General features: G+C 42.7%; 1 protein-coding gene across 1 annotated transcript; it reads left to right on the top strand.

Annotated features, from left to right (window-relative positions):
• Nucleotides 1–11,454: 11,454 nt before the first annotated feature.
• Nucleotides 11,455–13,298, top strand: ATOH7 (atonal bHLH transcription factor 7). The gene has a single exon (XM_003903869.4). The coding sequence runs from the start codon at nucleotides 12,220–12,222 to the stop codon at nucleotides 12,676–12,678; it is 459 nt and encodes a 152-aa protein (XP_003903918.1). The 5' UTR covers nucleotides 11,455–12,219; the 3' UTR covers nucleotides 12,679–13,298.
• The last annotated feature ends 9,910 nt before the right edge of the window (nucleotides 13,299–23,208 follow it).

The following is a 23,208-nucleotide window of genomic DNA, read 5'->3' as shown; positions in this document are numbered from 1 at the left end:
GAGTTTGAATCTGACCCTGCCACCACTTCCCATCTCTCTGTTGGCACTTCCTTCATTTCCTGGGTTCCTGTATACACAGCCAAATTCTAGGCTGGCTGCAGACTGGATTCAGGGCACGATTCCCAAAATAATTGAGAAAACAGCAGAAGCAAGAAGGTCACTCTCTCCTTTTCCCTGCCCTTCTCCCCTGAAGCAGGTCAAATGACTGGTGGGCAGGCCACCTGAGGTCGGGAGTTCGAGGCCAGCCTGGCCAACATGGTGAAACCCCATCTCTACTAAAAATACAAAAAAGTTAGCCAGACTTGGTGGTGCACACGTGTGGTCCCAGCTACTCGGGAGGCTGAGGTGGGGGAATCACTTGAACCTGGGAGGTGATGGTTGTAGTGAGCCAGGATCGGGCCACTGCACTCTAGCCTGGGGGACAGAGTGAGACTCCATCTCAAAAAAAGAGAGGTGACCCCCTTATACCTGGAGGAAAGGAATATCCTTTTCTTTGAAGACACAAGGAAGAATCTGAACAAACAGGCCTTGCTAAGTTCCCCCAGTTTATCACCATTAGATCATACCCCCTTTGTGCAATCACACTTCTCCACAACTATCCACTTCTTCAAACCTGGCACACAAAATATGCAAGTTTACCTATATATATGGTTTTGAGAAAAACCATAATCATAGTAAAGGCTCTAAAAAGTCCTACAGTTAAGAAAAAACAAAAACAGTCATTGAGTTGGCTCTCCCTATCCATGGATTCAATCAACTGTGGATCAAAAATATTTGAGAAGTCTGGGTGCGGTGACTCATGCCTGTAATCCTAGCACTTTGCGAGGCCAAGGCGGGTGGATCACCTGAGGTCAGGAGTTCGAGACCAGCCTGGCCAACATGGTGAAACCCCGTATCTACTAAAAATACAAAAATTTTCTGGGTGTGGTGGCGCGTGCCTATAATCCCAGCTACTCGGGAGGCTGAGGAAGGAGAATCGCTTGAACCCAGGAGGCAGAGGTTGCAGTGAACCGAGATTGCACCACTGAACTCCATCCTGCCCGACAGAAGCGAGACTCCATCTTAAAAAAAAAAAAATTTTTTTTGAGAAAAAAAATTGTGTCTGTATTCAACATGCACAGACTTTTTTCTTGTCATTATTCCCTAAACAATATGGTACAACAATAATTTCCATACCATTTACTTTGTGTTAACTATCACAAGTAATCTGTGGATGATTTAAGGCATATGGGAGGATGTGCATAGGTTATATGCAAATACAACATCATTTTATATCAGGGGCTTGAGCATCCATAAATTTTGGTGTCCAAAGAAGGTCCTGAAGCCAATCCCAACAGGAACCAAAAGATGACAGGATAGCTTTGTCTAAGCCAGAATTTTCTTTTCTTAGTTGAAGGGTAGCAGTTTCAGGACACAATTTGGGAAATACTTTGGAGGACCAACAAAGCCGAGCTGGATAAAGTGAGCAATGGGAAAAAGGAGGGACTGGGGTTTGAGTCAGCACTCTGGAATTACTCTGAACCACTTGATTCTGGGGACATGTTGGGGATCCTGTCAGTAAGAGGTTCTTTTAATGGGCTTCTGCAGAAAACTTACAGGAGCGTTTCTTAGCCTGAAGTGGTTAAGCATATAAGCCAACTTTAGCTTCTGTCCTAGATGACTTACCTGAGTCATGCGTGCCGCCAAGGAGCATGGAGGCATGGAACCAGTGTTACCTGGGACCCAATTCAGTGTTCCTCGGATAGTAGCAAAGCAAGCTTGCTAAAGTGAATCAAGTGACCTAGAGTGACAAATTTTATGGCAATTGGGAGTAGCCACTAGGGAACAGGACACATGTGCTGAAAAGAAAGGTCATGAGTGTCACTTGTCACCTGAGCACTGCAGTCAGCAGGGATGTCATGACTGTCAAAGTGCTGGGTGCTCAGGTCCACCCCTGGTCCACCAAAGCCTCAAGAGCAGGCAGTCCCAGGGAGGTGAACATGCAAATAATGGCAGCCAGGGCTGGAGGAACTGACTCGGGGGTAAAATTGGCCTGTGAGCAGGATAGTCAGATGCTCAGTGGCAGAGGGACAAGGCAAACTGAGACTCTATTTTGGCACCAATGTGCAAAGATTTGATTTTCTGTGAAGAGATGCAGAGGCTCCAGGTAGGGTGCAGTGTGGGAGTAATCCAGTGGTGGGTGCTGGGCTGGGAAGGTAGGTGTGTGTGGGTTAGGCAGGCCCCTAGTCCTCTGCTGAAAGAAGAGCAAGAGTCCAGGTCCTCAGAGGAGAGATCTCATGGTGGATGAGGGACCCCAATTACCCAAGCTGATGGGAACTTTGGGAACCCAAGGAGGAGGGCCTATGGGGGAAGGAGTTTTGCAGGAAGGTCCAAAGAAGAAGGTGAGGTTTATGCATCTTCAGGAGCCTTCGGCTCACTCCCAGGTACATCAGACAACACCTAGTGGGAAATGGGGCTCCAAGGAACCCTTGGACTTGGTTCACAGAATGAAGCTCATCTGTGCCTGCAGATTGCTAGATCCTGTGCCTACAGTTTAGCAGAATGGGGACCAGCTGGGCCTGACACAGCGACTGCTTACAAATCTCAGCATATTTAATGAGCACAACCGGGTCCCAGCTCCTTTTCTAGGAACTGGGTTGGGTGCACAGTGAAGAAGAAGGCCATGTTCCTGCCACCGAAGCTCTTACAGACAAGGGCCAGTGCAGCACAGAGCATCAGCTCTGTGGAGAAAGAGAGCTGGGTTCAAATCTGGCTGCCCAGTTTAACTAGGGCCTTGGTTTTCTTGGCCACGAAATGGGATTACAACTGTCCTCACTCAAAGACGGTTATGAGAATTGGAGTTAATACTGGGTGAGCCTTTAGTATTTCCTGAAGGTGCAAATATTGTTGTGGTGATGATAACACCATTATTTTTTTTTAAGTTTAAGGTCAGCCTGAATAAGTAAGAACTTCAGTCAGCCAAGCAGCAAATGTGTATTTATTGAACATTCTAGCAAGAACCAGACATCGAAAATTTGTCCCTTCTCTCAGAGAATTTCTAGTCTATTGGGAGAAGCAGGAAATAAACATATAAGAAGATATCAACAATACCAGTTTTAAATATTCATGAGGGGAGAGATTTTTGCAGTTTGTTTAGCACTATCTCTAGGGCCTAAAACAATCCCTGGTGCATAGTAAGTACAATAAATATTTGTCAAACCTGGCACAGTGGCACACGCCTGTAATCCCAACACTTTGGGAGGCTGAGGCAGGCGGATTGCCTGAGCTCAGGAGTTCGAAACCAGCCTGGGCAACATGGTGAAACCCCGTCTCAAAAAAAAGAAAAAATTAGCTGGGCATGGTGGGCGCGTGCCTGTTGTCTCAGCTATTCTGGAGGCTGAAGTGAGAGGATCACCTGAGCCCAGGGAAGTTGAGGCTGCAGTGAGCCATGATGTGCCACTGTACTCCAGCCTGGGTGACAGTAAAACCCTGTCTCAAAAAATAAAATAAAATAAAATAAAATAAGATTAAAAATTTGTTGAATAAATGAACAAATGAAAATCACTTTGAAACAATGAAACAAGTTGGTATATAGTTACCACAGGAATAGAAAAGACTATACACTCATATGGCTTCCACTTTGCGGTTCTACTTAACGATCGCCTAGGAATCTGATTGGGACAGATGTCTGGCCAGCTAGCCATGGTGTCTTTTTGCTTCCCTCTCAGTGGAGGTCAGTAGGAGGCAGGCACACAGCCAAGAAGTAAGAGTCAAAAACAATGATAAGGAGCGATGGGAATACAACCTCAGAATCAGAAGACCTGGGTGTCTGGACACTTAGAATAACTTGTTTAGCCAAGCTGCTGAAATTGCACAAGGAAACAAAAAAGGCTAAACCAACTAAAATAAACAGAAAACCACTTCCCACGGGGCAGGGAGCCGACATCAGCGGCTGGCCTGGGCAAGCAAAGCCTCTGGGCTTTAACTCTGAGCTGACTCAGGTACCGCCTGAAACCTGGATGTATGAGAGCCATCCTTTGGGGAAGAAAGCCACCTGCTCACTGTGAAATAGCAAATGCCACCATTTCAGAGCAGAAACAAAGCAGCAGGTCTGTTGCCATTGCTTTTGGAGGGCATGATCTCTCTCGAAAGGGGCCATTAGCAAAAGGAAAAAGAGCTGTGTTGCTGGGGGCTGGGAGAGGCAATGTCTACTCTCTCCCTCTGTGTGGGGTCCCTCTACCCCAAGACAGAAATTAAAAGAATGATGTAAAACAAATATCAGTAACATTTATATTATTTTCCCATACTCTAATGGGTTGTCTTATGCACCTGTTGAGGAGCAAGACCCTGGTTTACTGCTCAGGGTAGGATTTTAATATCTGTTAAATGGGTCTTACCTGCAGAATTAGATTGTGAATTCCAATAGGCTAAAGGCTGTCTTATCACTGACGTTGCCTGGCACAGGTCTGAACAGATAGAAATAGTAATCCCTGTCCAAGAGACAAAGTCTCGAATCCTAGTGGACACATGGACACTGTGCAGAGGGTTTCTCTCCACTGGGAAGTAGGGATAGGTCTTGTGGCCTTACTGCGGTCTCGATGAAATATCCCTTGCTCCAGTCAGGGTCCAGTCAGGAAAGCAGAGCTACTCTGAGCATAATGGAAGAAGGAATTTCTTAGAAGGACAAGGCCTTACACAATTGGGAGAGGAGCTAGGGACATAAAGGTCCAAAAAAGAAGTTGCTGGCCGGGCACAGTGGCTCACGCCTGCAATCCCAGCACTTTGGGAGGCCCAGTTGGGCGGAACATCTGAGGTCAGGAGTTAGAGACCAGCCTGGCCAACATAGTGAAACTCCATCTCTACTAAAAACACAAAAATTAGCTGGACGTGGTGGTGCACGCTTGTAATTCCAGTTACTTGGGAGGCTGAGACAGGAGAGTTGCTTGAACTCGGAAGTGGAGGTTGCTGTGAGCCGAGATCGCACCACTGCACTCCAGCCTGGGCGACAGCAAGTCTCCATCTCCAACAACAACAACAACAACAACAACAACAAACAAACAAACAAAAAAAGAAGTTGTTGGAGGATTGGATGAGAGTCCCTAAGCAGCACTGGCTTGGGTGAATGAATCCGAGCATGCAAGGACTCCGGAAGCCAGGGATGTCCAGCTGCTGAAGCAAGGGCAGGGAGGTGACAGAGAAGTCAGGTGCTCTGTGGCTGCCACCTCCTTGAGTTCACATGAAGCATCTGGTGGCGGGCCTGGGGCTGCTGTTGCTCAGCAGGGCCAACAGTCGAGAGGGTGTGTGCTGGATGTGGAATAAGAGAAGATAAGCACAAACGGCTCCATCTGCATCTCTGTGTCTGTCTCTCCTGTCCCTCAACCTGCCGTCATCTCCAGAGTTTGGTGACTTTACTTATGCCTCCCATAGCTCATGCAACTGCTCGTTTGCCCAACTCAAATCTGGAGCCACACAGGGAAAAGCATTCTGAGAAATGTAGCTTTCAGCCTAAGTATGTCACAAAAAGCTTAGCACATCCTTAAGACCCATTCCCTTTGTTCTGGTTCTATATGCATAAAGCAACATCATGATTGTCAATTTGTCTTCTCAAATACCTCAGTACCAAGAAGGAAGGGGCCTGGATGGTAAATGCAGATATTTCAGTCACTGGACAATTAGAGCATCCCCTGAAAATGAACATTTTAAAATATATGTCTACAACTGTAAAACTGAACCTCAAACTCTAACGAAATTACTAAACTTACTAACAAGTAAGGCTTTCCCTGAGCAGCCTTTTGGCTTCTGTCACTGACTTTTTTTTTTTTTTTTTTTTTTTGAGATGGAATCGTGCTCTGTCGCCCAGGCTGGAGTGCAGTGGCATGATCTCGGCTCACTGCAACCTCTGCTTTCCAGGTTCATGCGATTCTCCCGCCTCAACCTCCCGAGTAGTGGGGACTACAGGCCTGTGCCACCATGCCCCGTTAATTTTTGTAGTTTTTTTGTAGAGACAGGGTTTCGCCATGTTGGCCAGGCTGGTCTCGAACTCCTGACCTCAGGTGATCTACCCGTATCAGCCTCCCAAAGTGCTTGGATTACAGGCGTGAGCCACGGCACCTGGCCAGTCTCTGACATTTCAAACCAGATTGCTCCAATATCAAAGGCAAAATGAACTTATTTGAATTTTCCCTTCTCTCCCTGTCCCTGTTCTCCTTAAGGTACCAGCATTCAAGAGCAGAAAATTGAAGCAAAAATGAGCAGGAGTGGGTGGCTATTCCATATCCTGGAAAATTGCAGCAGGTTATTTTGTTTATTTAAGCAAGCAGCTATATTACATTTAATTGTATGCCAGGCATAGATCTAAGTGCTTTACAAAGAGAAACTAATTTAATCCTATCGTATGAGATTGATTATACTATTACTACTCCTCTTTTACATATAACATGAGAGGCATAGAGAAGTTAAGTTGGCCAAGATCATACAACCGAGATTCATATCATGACTTTATAGTTCGATGTATAAAAGTTTCAAAAATTATTCATTTAATTCAAAATCTTCAGAAACTGATGCCAAGTTCATTTTTATTATCTTTTTTTTTTTTAAAAAAAACATTCATAATATGTAATCCTCGCTGTCATTTAAAAGGTGACTTTCTTAGGGACCAGGCAGGGTCCTTTGCAGGCCCAGTCTTATTTAATGCGATCTCCCCTATGAGGTAGGTATTATGACTCCTACCTTGCAGGTGGAGAAACAGGAGAAGTGACTTGTGTAAGAGCATACAGCTCAGCTAGTTGCTGGGGGGTCCAGGATTCAAAATGGACTCCAAAGATGGTGTTATGTTTAGCCACAGTGCCAACAGGACTCTAAGATCCACTAGCAAGAAGAGTGAAGGCAGAGGGCAAACTGTGCAAGTCGGTCTGGCTCATGGCAACTAGAGTCTAAATCAAAGTGCCTAGCCAGAATTCTCCAGCAGTGTGCCAAGTGACCGGAAGCTGGAGAACCTCCTGGGGTCCTTTGGTGAGCTTGGATTTTTCTGGTGATTGATCACTGCGGAGACCTGGGACAGGGCCCCCCATTGCTGTCATCTTTCTCTTGACCTCATGATTAGTCCCTGTCCCTTCTTTCTGTCCTTCACTGGCTTTTCTCTTCCCTGGGCCTTTGAGTGGCAGGGAGCAGAGGTACAAGATTTGGCCTCTCCCTTCCTCTCTCTAAGCATATCAGTCCTTCAATCCTTTTGCGGGTTTTTCTCCTCCTAGTAACTACGCAGGACATTATAAAGCTACAGGAACTTGGCTGGGCACAGTGGCTCATGCCTGTAATCTCAGAACTTTGGGTGGCCGAGGCGGGCAGATCACTGAAGTCAGGAGTTTGAGACCAGCCTGGTCAACATGGTGAAACACCATCTCTACTAAAAATACAAAAATTAGCTGGGTGTGGTAGAGCACGCATGTAACCCCAGCTACTCAGGAGGCTGAAGCAGGAGAACTGCTGGAACCCAGGAGGCAGAGATTGCAATGAGCCAAGATCATACCACTGCACTCCAGCCCAGAAGACAGAGTCAGATTCCACCTTTAAATAAAGAAACAAATAAGTAAATAAAGCTATAGGAACTGTTAACACACTGCACTTTTGGTTTTCAATAAAACAGGAGTGGACCTCAGCTTCATTGTTCCTTTGTCCTTTGTTGGCTTTCCTCTTAGTCTCTAGGGGACCCAGAGTCTCCTGACTGCTACACTCTCCATAATGAAGTCTCAGTCTTCAATATCCATAGTTTTCTCTGCAAATTTCAGAATTAATATTTTTTGCCAAGTGTTTTCCTTTCTCTCTTTTAATTGTGTGTGTGTGTTTCAGAGCTTTCATCTTAAAAATTAAACACAGTTTTGGATAATAAAGGAATGTTTACCCTTAAACCTATTCTACACATTTTATGTAATAATTTCTAACCATGGATCTTTTACCTCTAAAATAATATTTTCTATTTTTCTATTCCTTCTGCATGTGTAAACTCCTTCCCTGGGCCCACCCCCAATTCCTGCCATCTCCTTATCTCCATCTGCCAGTTTTGATTTCTGGCCAACCACCAGATGTATGGTAACCACCAATTGAACTGGTAGGATCATATATTCAGTATGGAAACACTGTGGAAATTAGTCTGACATACATATTCTTCTGGCCCAAAAAGCTATGGAATTTTTTTTTTTTTTTTTTTTTTTTTGAGACAGGGTCTTGCTCTGCCACCCAGGCTGGATTCAGTGGTGCAATCATAGTTCACTGCAGTCTTGACCTTGACCTCCTACACTCAAGCTGTCCTCCCTTACTTAGCCTCCCAAGTAACTTGTACTACAGGGATTCTCCATTACTCCCAGCTAATTAATTTTATTTCTGTAGAGACAGGGCCTTACATGTTGCATAGGCTGGTCTCGAATTCCTGTGCTCAAAGGATGGTGTGGGCCACTGCACCCAGCCTGTTTTTTAAGAAGTCATTCTGCATTCAAAATGTGCAGCTAGCTCCCGTTCCCTACAGGTGAGGGAACATGAATCATTGTCTGGGTTATTCAAGAGGAATGTGCTCATTCTGGCCAGCATCTATCATTTATCTAGTTTATTGTTCCAGTCACTCATTCCAGGTTATTTACTGACTACTTATTTTCTAGTGTCTAGTGTGCTAGACACTAGGGTTATAAAATAACTGATACTGTGCTTTATGCACAAAATTGCTAATCCTATTACTGAAAATTTTATTAGTGACTTGTCTGACTGGGAAGTCACTGGTAGATATCAGTTGGCCCATTGCAAAATGAGGGGCTTGTATTAAGTGATCTTATAATTTTAAAGCCTCTAAAATGAAGGTATACAGGAGATTTGACTTCTTGCCTTAATCTAATCATTAAATTGCTCAGTGCCTTTTAGTACAATGTTCAGTCTCTAGATTTCAGTCTCCTTCTCCTCTGTAAAATGAATGATGGCTGAGCATGGTGGCTCACGCCTGTAATTCCAGCACTTTGGGAGGCCGAGGCGGGTGGATCACCTGAGGTCAAGAGTTTGAGACCAGCCTGGCCAACATGGTGAAACCCCGTCTCTACTAAAGATACAAAATTAGCCAGGTGTGGTGGCGCACGCCTGTAAATTCAGCTATTTGGGAGGCTGAGGCAGGAGAATCACTTGAACTTGGGAGGTGGAGGTTGCAGTGAGCTGAGATCGCACCACTGCACTCCAGCCTGGGCAAAAAGAGTGAAACTCCATTGCAATAAATACATAAATAAATACATAAAGTAAAATAAAATAAAATAAATTAAATGTACTAGAGCAGGTTAGAAAAACTGTCCAAGGAACTTTGTTTTGAGACAGGGTCATACTTTGTTGCCCAGGCTGGAGTGCAGTGGTGATCACTGCTCACTGCAGCCTCCATCTCCCAGACTCAAGTGATTCTCACACTTCAGCCTCCCAAGTAGCTGGGACTACAGGTGCATGCCACCACACCTGGCTAACATTTTTACAACATTTTTCACAGAGATAGGGTCTCACTATATTGCCTAGGCTGGGCTGAAGCAATCCTCCTGCCTTGGCCTCCCAAAGTGCTAGGATTATAGGCATGAGCCACTGTACTCAGCCAAGGAACTTTGTCAATAGATCTTTCTAGGATAAGAGGGTCCTGTGTTCAAGGAGGTCTCAGAAATGCTGGAGTCAATAGGTTTCTTTACTCCAGGATTTCTCAGAAACTTTACTGTGCCAATTTTGCTTCATGACTCTCCAAGAGGAAGACAGCAGATAATGTTTCCCAAATTTATTTGACAATGGAACCCTTTCCCCCAGAAGCATCTTTTTCATACTAATAATGTCTTTCAGAATACATTTGGGAAATGTCTTAAACATGCCCTCTAAAACCCTTTATTGCAGCAATTCTCTCTACCCTTGGATCAACTTCATATCACAGGTATCTGCTAGTTTATGTTCTAATATAACTGTTGTGTGCACAGTACTATTTCCTGTTTCTCTTCAAGTTATGCTTTCATTGTCTTTGGTACTCGGGCTACAATCTCATCAATCCTGGGTACGTGGCCTGCAAAATCATACATCTCATTAGCACTTTGGACAATAATGTCCAGAACAAATGTACAGTCCATTTTGCAGAGAAACATTCCACAGAGCAGCACAGAGGGAGCTCTTTGGAGGAAAGGGATGAAGTAAATGAATATGAAGAACAACAGCATTAATAGGGCAGAATTCCTCAGAAACACAGAAAAATATATTTGACATTTTGATGACTATATAACATAGTTTTTTCTGTCACAGGACTGCTGTTCCCAACCAAGACTGTTATGACTCAAAGTAACAGAGCTGAGTGGCTCCATGCAAAAGTCTGTGTTCAACATCTGTCATGCTGGAGATTATTAATGTTCAATTGCTTCCTATTGTCTTCCTGTCATTCAACTTCATTTCATTGTCATTGCTTCAGCTGGGGGATTAATCAACTATTTATGGGAAGACAGGACTTGGAGTCAGGGCAGTCACAATGGGGTTATAGTCTGAGCAATGGTGGGGAAAGCAAGTCACGGTTAAAAGACTCCTGGTTTGTGACAGTTTGTTGATACTTTAATTAAATAAACATATTTGAGAATAATGCTGACATGTCCATATCTCAAAAGGAGAAAGAGCATACTTGCTCTTCCTAAAGAATCCAGTAAGGATTCTGGATTGAACCTATTTGGAGGTAGTTTTCTGGCTCATTATCCAGAGTACCCAGGATTGATGAGATTGTAACCTGAGTACCAAAGGCAATGAAAGCATAACTTGAAGAGAAACAGGAAATAGTACTGTGCACACAACAGTTACACTAGAACATACACTAGCAGATCGTCATTATCAATAGCAGAAATCATGCTTTGCTATTACTCCAGGGGGCAGTTGACACAACTGAAATGTTCAAAGATACAAACTATTTTCAAAAATTGTGCTTTAGGAACTATTTTTTAAAACCTCACAAGTTACTTAGATGTTCTCATTTTGCACAAAAATGTGCATTATGATTAGTTTTCTTTGATTTAAATGTTAAATGATTAAATGATTAGTTATCATCTCAGTGCATTTCCCACAAACATTTATGAACCTGTGGCACGGGAAATGAAGTATAAATACTGAATTAATTTGCCTAAGTATCTGAACTCAAGCAACCCAATTATATAATTAGAATAATATAAAGTGTTATACACACGTTAATATCTTTTGATATGTTATAATAATTCTTTCATAGAAAACAGCCAAATTATTTGCACAGTAAAATTCCATGTCTGCAATAATATTGGAACCTGCTAATTTGTTCCAATTTACTTAATAACTAAAATTAAAGTGTCAGTATATTAGATCAGCGTTATGCAAAATTGTCACACTTCTCAACAAAGCTACATCATCTTATGCTACAGTCCCGATGTATCTCATAATGCCAAAACCGACATCTTCACACAGATGATTTCTAATAATTTACAAATCCTCGGTTAAGTTTTTGACACGTAAGCTGCCCACTGATATGGGAAAAGATAGACCAAGCTCTGCCCCAACCCCCACCTTGTTATTCTTTTGGGGACAGCCAGGCCACTCCAGATGGTGTGTTAGTTAGTGTTGGACATAGCTTTGGAGAAACTTCAACAGACTAAGGCTGTAATGTCAGGATTTTGCTGTGAGTCGCCCCCTCCTCCCCGCAGTTCCCAGGGTAGGAAGGTGCTGAGATAGAAGCCGAGGGACGCCCGCCCACCTGCCACCACCTGTTCCCTCCTTCAGCTCTCTGCTATAAATTCTCCTCCCTCCAAGGCTCATCCCGCACTCTCCGACAGCTACTGCGCTAAAAGCGCTCCTTCCCTGAGCTTCGGGAAAGAGTTCATCTTCCTGCAAAGGAGTCTCAGGCTTTCCCAGAGGACTTGAAAGGCCTTCCTCGAACCAGCCACACCAAACTCTGCTGCAGAAGGTTTCCTTCTCTTTTTCAACTTCACGTTGAGAAAATGACTTTCTCTTGAGCATCTCAATTTCCCCTAAATTTGGGCAAGTGAAGAGAGATCAGCCTGGTCATCCAGTAGGACAGAAGGCCGAGTCCCGCACTCCGCCCTGTAAACTATTTGATTGCACGTGAGTTGCTTTGTTTATGACTTATTTGCTCAGAGAGCCACGTTGGGAAGCGGCTCGAGAAACCAGCCCACGCGCAGGTCCTGAGCGGGCGTGCGTGCGAGGTTGGCGCCTCGCTGCTTGGGGCCAGGGATGAAGTCCTGCAAACCCGGCGGCCCGCTGGCGGGAGCGCGCGTTGCACCCCCGTGCGCGGGCGGCGCCGAGTGCGCGGGCACGTGCTCCGGGGCCGGGCGGCTGGAGAGCGCGGCGCGCAGGCGCCTGGCGGCCAACGCGCGCGAGCGCCGCCGCATGCAGGGGCTCAACACGGCCTTCGACCGCTTACGGAGGGTGGTTCCCCAGTGGGGCCAGGATAAAAAGCTGTCCAAGTACGAGACCCTGCAGATGGCGCTGAGCTACATCATGGCTCTGACCCGGATCCTGGCCGAGGCCGAGCGATTCGGCTCGGAGCGGGACTGGGTGGGTCTCCACTGTGAGCACTTCGGCCGCGACCACTACCTCCAGTTCCCGGGCGCGAAGCTGCCTGGCGAGAGCGAGCTGTACAGCCAGAGACTCTTCGGCTTCCAGCCCGAGCCCTTCCAGATGGCCACCTAGGGCGCGCGCCTCCGCGGCGGTGGATGCCCGGCAGCCGCTCCGAGCCGCGGCCCTGCCCCAAGTAGCCCAGAAGCCTCCGGCAGCCCCGGATTCTAAGAATGCGTTCCTCGAGGAAAATCAGTCAATTCTCAGATTACCTTTATTTGCATCATCAGACCTATGGACGCAATAATTTAATTGCCTTTCTTTTCCCCTCCTCCTATTTTGTAGATTTCATTAATGGATCTTGTGAATGGGTTGATTGCTGTGGAAATAATGCCCCCTTTCCCCTTTTCTGGGCTACTCTGGGGGAAAACAATCTTAGGAAAAAAAATAGGATTAGGCTATTCTGTTCCAGTCCTCAGAGAAATAATCACTTTCTTAAACTTTGTGAGTTTGTCCTGTTCAGGTGAAGTTACGGTATCCATTACTTGTGTTTGCTCACAATAGAGCTACCTTCCTGTTGTGTAAATGCGTTTTTGCTTTAGTGCATTGTGTGTGCATGCATGAAGTAGAAACACTTTTTTTTTTCGGGGTACAGTACATGGGTATCGGTGGTCTGTATTTTTTTAAACTGTGTACACATTATTAAATATAGATTTTATAAAATATAAATAAAAACGTGGATTTGTTTTTCATGCTAACTACCTTGCCAGTTTCCTGATGGTGCTAAAGAACTCTTTGGAGGTGATGATATAGAATGCTTCCCTGAGCAAAGATGTGGAATGTTTAAACCTAATACGACCAATAAACGAATGTGCTGCTTTGTAGTACTTCCTCAAAAAGCTGATGAGAGTACATGTAATTAATTTGAACATTTTCTCTGTCAACTTGTAAATTTTTTGTTGATTTTTTAAAAGATTAAAGTGAAATATTTAGCTTTTAAGTAACTAGATACACAGTTCCTCAATATTTTATTACCCACATTAAGCAGATTACTAAGTCCTTACAAGTACCCAAATGTATGTAGTTATATGTATACAGTAATGTATATATACACATATATACAGGAATACGCACATGTATTTCTAAAACTAACACATAAATAAAAAATATTGCCTTTGGAAGTGATTTTCTTTTTTTTTTTCAGACAGAATCTCGCTCTGTCGCCCAGGCTGGAGTGCAGTGGCGCGATCTCGGCTCACTGCAAGCTCCGCCTCCCGGGTCCACGCCTCCCGAGTAGCTGGGACTACAGGCGCCCGCCACCATGCCCGGCTAATTTTTTTTTGGCATTTTTAGTAGAGACAGGGTTTCACCGTGTTAGCCAGGATGGTCTCGATCTCCTGACCTTGTGATCTGCCCTCCTTGGCCTCCCAAAGTGCTGGGATTACAGGCATGAGCCACTGCGCCCGGCCGGAAGTGATTTCCTTTTAATCAGTACAAGCTGGACAATGAGGGCTTCACTATCATCAAGACCAATCAAAATGGGAGCAAAATAATAAACATGGTATTGATCTGAATTACTTTTATTAATTTGCTTAACCATTGCATGAATAAACCAAGCCCTTCATGTAACGAGTGACTTGGTGAAGAGTGGTACATGCATTTGGGAGAATGTCTTACTCATAATTAGGAAAAGCAGGACTCTAAGTTATCTATGCATTTGGAATTTGTCTTGTCACAAGTCAACAAAAAACACCAATCACTCCCAAAACTCTTTTATTTTGGATTCCAAAGTCTAATCTCAGACACAGCTGCCTCTTCGCAGTTTATCTACAGACTTTATTACAATTTTTATTTTCTTAGTTATCCCTATCAAAATCCATTTGGTTTGTAATGAGGGAAAGTGTCTTCCCCAGCCCATACCTACATTTACACTTAAAAAAATCACAAGTGGGCCAGGCGCAGTGGCTCATGCCTGTAATCTCAGTACTTTGGGAGGCCGAGGCAGGTGGATCACCTGAGGTTAGAAGTTCGAGACCAGCCTGACCAACATGATGAAACCCTATCTCTACTAAAAATACAAAATTAGCCAGGCGTGGTGGCATATGCCTCTAATCCCAGCTACTCGGGAAGCTGAGGTAGGAGTATCGCTTGAACCTAGGAAGTGGAGGTTGCAGTGAGCCGAATTGTGCCATTGCACTCCAGCCTTGGCAATAAGAGCAAAACTCCGTCTAAAAAAAAAAAAAAAAAATCACAAGTGTATTTTCAGAAGCCCTTAGGGAGTTTGAAGCTGCATTTCCCTTTCCAGGTGATATCTGTTAATAAGAAACAGAGGAGAGCTCAGAACTTTGCTTCCTGCAAATTTGATAGTAAACTGAAAATTTAGAAACTGCAAATTCGATAGTGAAATGTTTAACCTCTTGACTTCAACAACTCTTAAAAGACGCTGTGTAATCTAGCAGACAAACAACACTATTCTAGAAGTGATGATGCCAGGACCCCTTTCTAGTCACAACTCCACTCTGCAGTATGCACTTGGGTCAATAGCAAGAATCAAGGCATTTGCCTTCCTCGCTATTAGGGCACAATAGTCTACTTACTCAGATCTCCTGAAAAGCTTCATTAATAACTCCAGTAAGTGTGCAGAGTTTGAGAATGAGCAAAATCGGTGCTTTTGTCAGAGAACATCTCAAAAATATATTAAGATCATTAGTTATTTTCCAGGTAGGGTGTCACATCTCCCTCTCTGAACTGTAAGTACCTTGTGAAAGAGTAGTGTGCTTTTCATTATTTGTCTATGGCTTCTAGTATAGGGCTTTCCACAGAAAAAAATTATTTTTTCAACAGATATTTCATTTTTGGCTACTAATTTAACAACACTTTCTTAAGAAATAAAACAATTTAATTAAAATGATGGGATTCTAATCTCATACTTCTTCCCTAACCTCACTCCTGCAAAAGAATGGGAGTCTGTCTTTTAAATATTAAGCCTTTAGCTGTCTGCTTCTGTGTTTTGAAGATTTCTGGAAGCAACTTAGCTCTTGCCAAATTTCTAAACTTTCCACTCCACTCAATGTACTATTTTTTTTTTTCCTGGAAGACATTTGAGGGAACAGTAAATGAGCCTCAGTGATAAAATCCAATCTTTGATGAAACTCTTCAAACTGTATGTTGAGAGATCCATTGTGGTTTATGAAGTAGGAGCTCAGATAAAACCAAGTATAAAATCTTTCTGCAGTCAAGATTCATCTATCATGATATGTAATCGAATTTAGATTACCAAGCAACCTAAAACTTGCTATAGTATTTTATACTGTTCATCTCGAAAATTCATTTTCTTTCTGGTTTGACAAGACATTAAAATTCAAAAATATTTTTGTATCTGTGCTCCCTTTTTTCAACAAATCAACAAATATTATCAAGTACCTACACATACCCAGTCTTATGTGACACCATTCTTGTCCTTAGCTAGACAACCAAAAGAGAACACACATGTTCTAATCAATAAGTAGTCCTAAACAGAGTTTAGCCGAATCCTTCAATAGTGTAGTACCAGGGATATGTGCTATAAAAGCTCCTAAGAGAAGGGCATTAAATAATAAAGGAAGACCTCCTCTGAAAGTTTAACTAGCTATTATTATATGTGGGCTCTCCCTGGGTGCAGGCTAGAGACTGAGCTCCCAAACCCCAAGGTCAGAACTCTTGAAGAACCACATACAAATGAACAGGACTATCAAGATGGGAAAGGTGACTGGGCACCGTGGCTCATTCCTGTAATCCCGGCACTTTGGGAGCCTGAGGCAGGAGGATAACTTGAGGCCAGGAATTCAAGACCAGCCTGGGCAGCAAAGTGAGACTCTATCTCTACAAAAAAATTAGCCAGGTGTGGTGGTGTGCATCTGTAGTCCCAACTACTCTGGAGGCTGAGTTGGGGGAGGATTGCTTGAGTCCAGGAGTTCCAGGTTGCAGTGAGCTATGATTGTGCCTCATCACTCCAGCCTGGGTGTCAGAGTGAGATCCTGTCTCAAACACAAAAACAAAAACAAAAAAAGATGGAACAATCCAGCATTAATCTCATTACCAAAAACTGGTTTTACTGACTTCTTATACTTTCTATTTGTAGTTCTTAAGAAGATGAGGCTAAACATCCAATATAGCCAGTTTCTTAATGAGTTGACATTTATACTAATGAAGATCTAAAATTTCTGCTAGATATGCCCCAGATGGGGTTGTATTTAGGTTGTGGTTAGTGGAGCTGCAGGATTCAACAATTAAGGCTCAATTCACTTAAATTTTGCCATATTACAGTAAAAGCAAAGTGCTATTTTGGTACTGAATTTGGCTAGTATCTACTCTCCATCTAGACATCACTGATGGTATCTCTTTTCTACACCTATGGGTGAAAGAAATTTCTTTCTTTCTTTTTTTTTTTAAGACAGTGTCTCGCTCTGTTGCCCAGGCTGGAGTGCAGTGGTGCAATCTCGGCTCACTGCAAACTCCGCCTCCTGGGTTCGTGCCATTCTCATGCCTCAGCCTCCCGAGTAGCTGGGACTACAGGTGCCTGCCATCATGTCCGGCTAATTTTTTGTATTTTTAGCAGAGATGGGGTTTCACCATGTTAGCCAGGATGGTCTCGATCTCCTGACCTCGTGTTCCGCCCATCTCGGTTTCCCAAAGTGCTGGGATTACAGGTGTGAGCCACCGCGCCTGGCCAGAAATTTCAAAGTACATATAAGACTATAAATATATGATCTGTTGTTGCATATGTACACCTTTTTCCTTCTCTGGTTATACATATACTAGTGGTTACAAATGTTAACAAGTATTATATTGAATTTACATAGGATTTTTAGATTGCTATTTCAGATGAATAGTGTATCCCCAAAATACCGAAGCTGAAAGACAACAGTCATACATCGCTCAACAATGGGCATACATTCTGAGAAATGCATTGTTAGGTGATTTCATCATTGTATGAACATCATAGAGTGTACTTACACAAACTAGATGGTCTAGCCTGCTATACACCTAGGCTATATGGTATAGCCTATAGCTCCTAGTTTATAAACCTGTGCAGCATGTTACTGTACTGAATACTGTGGAACATTGTAACACAATGGTAATTATTTGTGTTTCCAAACATAGAAAAGGTACAGCAAAAATACAGTATAAAAGATAAAAAATGGCACACCTATATAGAGCACTTACCATGAATGGAGCTTGCAGGAATGGAAGCTACTCTTGCTGAGCCAGTGAGTGAATGGTGAGTGAATGTGAAAGCCTAGGGCATTACTGTACAGCACTGCAGACTTTATAAACACTGTACACTTAGGCTACACTCAATGTATAAAATATTTTCTTTCTTTAATAATAAATTAACCTCAGCTTATTGGTGATTTTTTTACATTTTCAAACTTTTTGACTCTTGTAAAAGCACGTTGCTTAAAACACAAACACACTGTGCAGCTATACAAAAATATTTTATTTCTATTCTTATTCTATACAATTTTTTTAAATTAAAATTTAATTTTTATTTTTTAAATTTTTTTACTTTTTAAACTTTTTTTGTTAAAAACTAAGACATAGAAACACACATTAATGGCCGGACATGGTGGCTCATGCCTGTAATCCCAGCACTTTAGAGGGCTGAGTTGGGTGGATCATCTGAGGGCAGCCCAGCCTGGCCAACATGGTGAAACCCTGCCTCTACTAAAAATACAATAATTGACTGGGCATGGTGGCACATGTCTGTAGTTCCAGCTACTCAGGAGGCTGAGGCAGGAGACTCGCTTAAACCCTGGAGGCGGAGATTGCAGTGAGCTGAGATCGCACCATTGCACTGCAGCCTGGGTGACAGAGCAAGACTCCATCTCAAAAAAAAAAAAAAAAGAAAGAAACACACATTAACCTGGGCCTACACAGGGCCAGGGTCATCAGTGTCACTGTCTTCCTCCTCCACATTTTGTCGCACTGGAAGGTCTTCAGGGGTGGTATCAGGCCTGGAGCCATCTCCTGTGATAACAATGCCTTCTAGAATACCACCTGAAGAACATGCCTGAGTCTGTTTTACAGTTACCCATTCTTTTTACAGGTAGAAGAAGTATACTCTAAAAGTATGTTATAATAGATACATAAACCAGTAAGATAGTTGTTTATTTTCATTATCAAGTATTATGTACTGTACCTAGTTGTGTGTGCAGTTGTTTGAATATATATGAGTGGCAGAGCAGTTGGTTTGTTTATAGTAGCATCGCTACAGACATGTTGAGTCATGTGTTGCGCTATGATGTTATGTTACTGTATTAGTCCATTCTCACACTGCTATGAAGAAATACGAGAGACCGGGTAACTTATAAAGAGAAGAGGTTTAATTGACTCACAGTTCCACATGGCTGGGGAGGCCTCAAGAAATTTACAATCATGGCAGAAGGCACCTCTTCACAGGGTGGCAGGAGAAAGAATGAGTGCCAGCAGGGGAAAAGCCAGACTCTTATAAAACCATCACATCTCGGGAGACTCACTCATTTTCAAGAGAACAGCATGGGGGAAGCTGCTCCCATGATTCAATTACCTCCACCTGGTCCCGCCCTAGACACGTGGGGATTATGGGGATTACAATTCAAAGTGAGATTTGGGAGGGGACACAGAGCCAAACCGTATCAGTTACCTACAAATTCACTAGGTGATAGGAATTTTTCAGCTCTGTTAAAAGCTTAACAGACCACTGTCATATGGGTGATTGACTAAAACATTGTTATGCAGCAAATTACTGTTCTGGAAAACAAGAATTTACCCATCTCATATACTAAGTATATTGTTTAATTTTAAAATTTTCTGTATATTATGCTGTTTTAACACTTAAAAAAACCTTTCTGGGCTGGGTGTGGTGGCTTCTTCCTGTAATCCCAGAACTTTGGGAGGCTGAGGCAGGAGGATCACTTGAGCCTGGGATTTGAGGCCAGTCTGGGCAACATAGTAAGACCCTGTCCCTACAAAAAATTTAAAAGTTAGCTGGGTGTGGTGGTGTGCGCCTGTAATCCTAGCTACTTGGGAGACTGAAGTGGGAGGATTGCTTGAGCCTGGAAGTTTGATGTTACGAGTACCACTGCACTCCAGCCTGGGTGAAAGAATGAGACTGTTTCTTAAAACAAAACAAAACAATAACAACAAAAAACTTTTCTGGTTGGAGAGAGACTGCCCCTCTTAAGGCTGGCCAGTTTTTAAGGATAGCAAAGGACCCAGAGGAAAGCTTGCCTTTAGTATGCAGACTAACCAATCTAGAGATCTGGCCTGTACATACCAGGAGGTAATATTCACCTGCCTTAATTATCTCAGGGCCAGATACCAGGTAGCTAGGGACCTCTCCTTAGAGCCTGTCCAAATTATTTAAACAAGCCAATCCTGCCCTGCCTTGCCTTCCTCACAGGAACTCCAATAAGGGCTGTGGCCTAGGCTCTCACCCTGCTCCAGGCCCTTCTGCCTCCTGATCGAAGCTGGTGCTTCCCCATGTGGCCCTGGATGGTGTGATATGCCTCCTGTTTCTAGGATCTGTGAATACAATAAAGTTTGTTTTCTTGAGCCTTTCCTATGACTCCCCTCATGAGCACAACTGACTGACATCACATAACAGAACACAGAATACTAAGAGAGTGGAAGAAAAAAAAAAAGCAAAACAAGCCCAACAATTAATTGAGAATAAATACAATTTTATTTAATGAATAAAGAAACAGTCCACCACATCCTCTAAATTGCCTTTAAAAACATGCAGCTTATATTAAATCCTGATTCATAAATTTAATTTTTATTCTTCTAATTGCAAAATTTCCAAACCAAACACAATCCCAACAAATCCTTAAGAAAGCACGACTAGGGAACAGCAACGGGTGTCATGTAGATGATGTGTTCTACCAGAATACAATACCATGTGCCTTCTGAGGAAGGACGTGATTTATGCTCGCAGACATTTTGGCTTAAATGATCACTGGTTTTCAGTTCCACGGAAGGTCTTCACATGCATGATGTGGAGGAACAGGGATAAAAGCCAAGATCTGTTAATGGCTTTCCAGTAATAGAGGCGAAATATACAGTTTATACAATGCACACATTTCAAAATAGCCACTATAATGGCTTTTGCATTAAGATTTCAACAATCAAAAAAAGTACTCTAGAAAATAAGTTGACTCCAGCTTCCTGAGATGGAAGCATACCATATTTGCGAGCCTTCTGGGGCCTGATGTGTTTTCAAGTGGGAAGAACTCATGCAAGGAAAGGGAGAAAAAGCGTTACAAGGTGTCACTTGATTTGGATTGAATTAAGTCAGCTGTGGGTGCTCCACGACTCCTTACTTGAAGTGTGTGTGTGTTTGTGTGTGTGTGGGTGTGCAAGCACACATACATCATTTGTCAGTCTTTATGTGAATCAACAGGATTAAGTTCAGACTTGATGTAGCTGAGAATGCAAAAACAGAGACCAAAGGATATGCTTATTTTTGAGGGTCCACGTATACCAGGTATTCTAAAGCTGATTCATTTCAATGTAAGGCCACTGAGACGCTGGCATGGGATGTTTCTTCATTAGGGTTGGGACAGCACTGTGGAGTTGTCCTGAACTACTTACGCCAGAAAGGAATACAGAAACTCCCTTGCTGCACGGTGGAGTCATCATTTCCACTAGCTTCAATCATAGATGCAGGAGTCAAAATTCCCCTAGGCTATTCTGCCTACGCTGAAGTAAATTTCCCTGGAATCTCCCTACAGAAAGCAGACAGGATATTTCTTGAAATCCATTTGATTTTTCTTTAGGTTTGTCCATTTATTTCTTTGCTGCATGCCATCTTGGAAGACAAAATCCCATCACTGTGTACTACCCTTCTAAGGAAGCACAAAGTAGTGGGCAGGAAAGAAATGTGAACTTTTTTTTTTTTTTTTTTGAGACAGAGTCTCGCTCTGTTGCCAGGCTGGAGTGCAGTGCCACGATTTTGGGTCACTGCAACATCCACCTCCCGGGTCAAGTGATTCTCCTGCCTCAGCCTCCCAAGTAATTGGGACTACAGGCATGTGCCACCACATCCAGCTAATTTTTGTATTTTTAGTAGAGATGGGGTTTTGCCATGTTGGCCAGAATGGTCTCGATCTCTTGACCTCATGATCTGCCTGCCTCGGCCTCCCAAAGTGCTGGGATTACAGGCATGAGCTGCCACGCCCAGCCAGAAATGTGAACTTTTTAAACAAGTTAACTATTTACTCTGGAGAAAAATATTTTAAACATTAAAAACATTTTTTAAAATACATATTTTAAAAAACTGCTACCACTTTTTTGCGGGGAAGTTGTCTAAACTCTTCATAAATATTTATTTATGCATTTATCCTACCCTCCATCCTCAGAAAACCTCAGTACTTTGCTTATTTTACAGATAAAGAAACAGAGACCTCAGAGTTATGAAAATATTAGAGAATCTATCTAACCTCATTTGAATGACTAAAATGCTCCTTAGAATTCACCTAAGAATTTGCAAACTAAGAAGCTTTCCTAATGCTATTAAATATTCTACAAATTTTTATCTGGACAGGGAGATAATGAAAAGAGAAGATTAGGTCAACAAATTTAATGCTAATGATTGCAAAAACTATGTGAAAATCATAAAAGAGGATAAGGTGTCTCTGAAATCAAAATACTGGAAACATTTTTTACTAATATTGTGTTAAAATATAGTTGCATTCAAATCTTCTCATTTGAATTATTTTAGGATTTTTACTGCTCTTAAAACATGCAGTAAAACTTTTATACTGTATACACATTTAGTCATCTTTTGGCAGTGGCAATTATAGTCAATACTAGTATACATTCACTTACAACAGTAATTGTGTGGAAAGTACAGGAATCTGTCTCTTGTTTGCTGATAACTCATTGAATCTGTGTAGAAACATTGGATTTTTTTGAGTTTTGGAATATTGTGCAATTAACTTTTACCATGCTAGCTATATAAAAATAATTTATGTTTCTTGTGAGTATAAAAACACCTCTTATTGTAACAAGACTATATTCATATCTCTATGAATTTCCAGTTCAAACTGTGCTTCCCCATCTTTAAATCCCATTTTTCAGTATGTCTTTGTTTTCAGTTAAGAAGCATTTAAGAATGAAAATCAAAATCCAGTTATCTTTCTGTTGCTCCAGAAATATTTTAACCAGGTTATAACACATGTAGTAATTTATGCAATATAAATAAGAATTGTTTATAAAAATTACTTTTAAATGTCAAGTAAGGCCCAGGGCAGTGGCTCACACCTGTAATCCCAGAACTTTGGGAGGCCAAGGTGGGTGGATTACCTGAGGTTAGGAGTTGGAGACCAGCCTGGCCAACATGGCAAAACCCCATCTTTACCAAAAATACAAAAAAAAATTAGAAGGGCGTGGTGGCATATCCCTGTAATCCCAGCTACTTGGGAGGCTGAGGCATGAGAATCTCTTGAACCTAAGAGGCAGAGGTTGCAGTGAGTTGAGACTGTGCCATTGCACTCCAGCCTGGGCAATACAGTGAGACACTGTCTCAAAAAAAAAAAAAAAAAAAAAAAGAAATCAAATACATTTGCACATTTAAAAATTCGGGAGACTGAGGCAGGAGAATTGCTTGAACTCTGGAGGTGGAGGTTGCAGTGAGCTGAGATC

The sequence above is a fragment of the Papio anubis genome, chromosome 11 (assembly GCF_008728515.1).
Source record: "Papio anubis isolate 15944 chromosome 11, Panubis1.0, whole genome shotgun sequence".
Classification (NCBI taxonomy): Eukaryota; Metazoa; Chordata; class Mammalia; order Primates; family Cercopithecidae; genus Papio; species Papio anubis.
This window is presented reverse-complemented; position numbering and strand designations above follow the sequence as displayed.

What these genes read in the sequence shown, in the direction of transcription:
- ATOH7 (XM_003903869.4), top strand. Translation starts at nt 12,220, where the DNA reads ATGAAGTCCTGCAAACCCGGCGGCCCGCTGGCGGGAGCGCGCGTTGCA.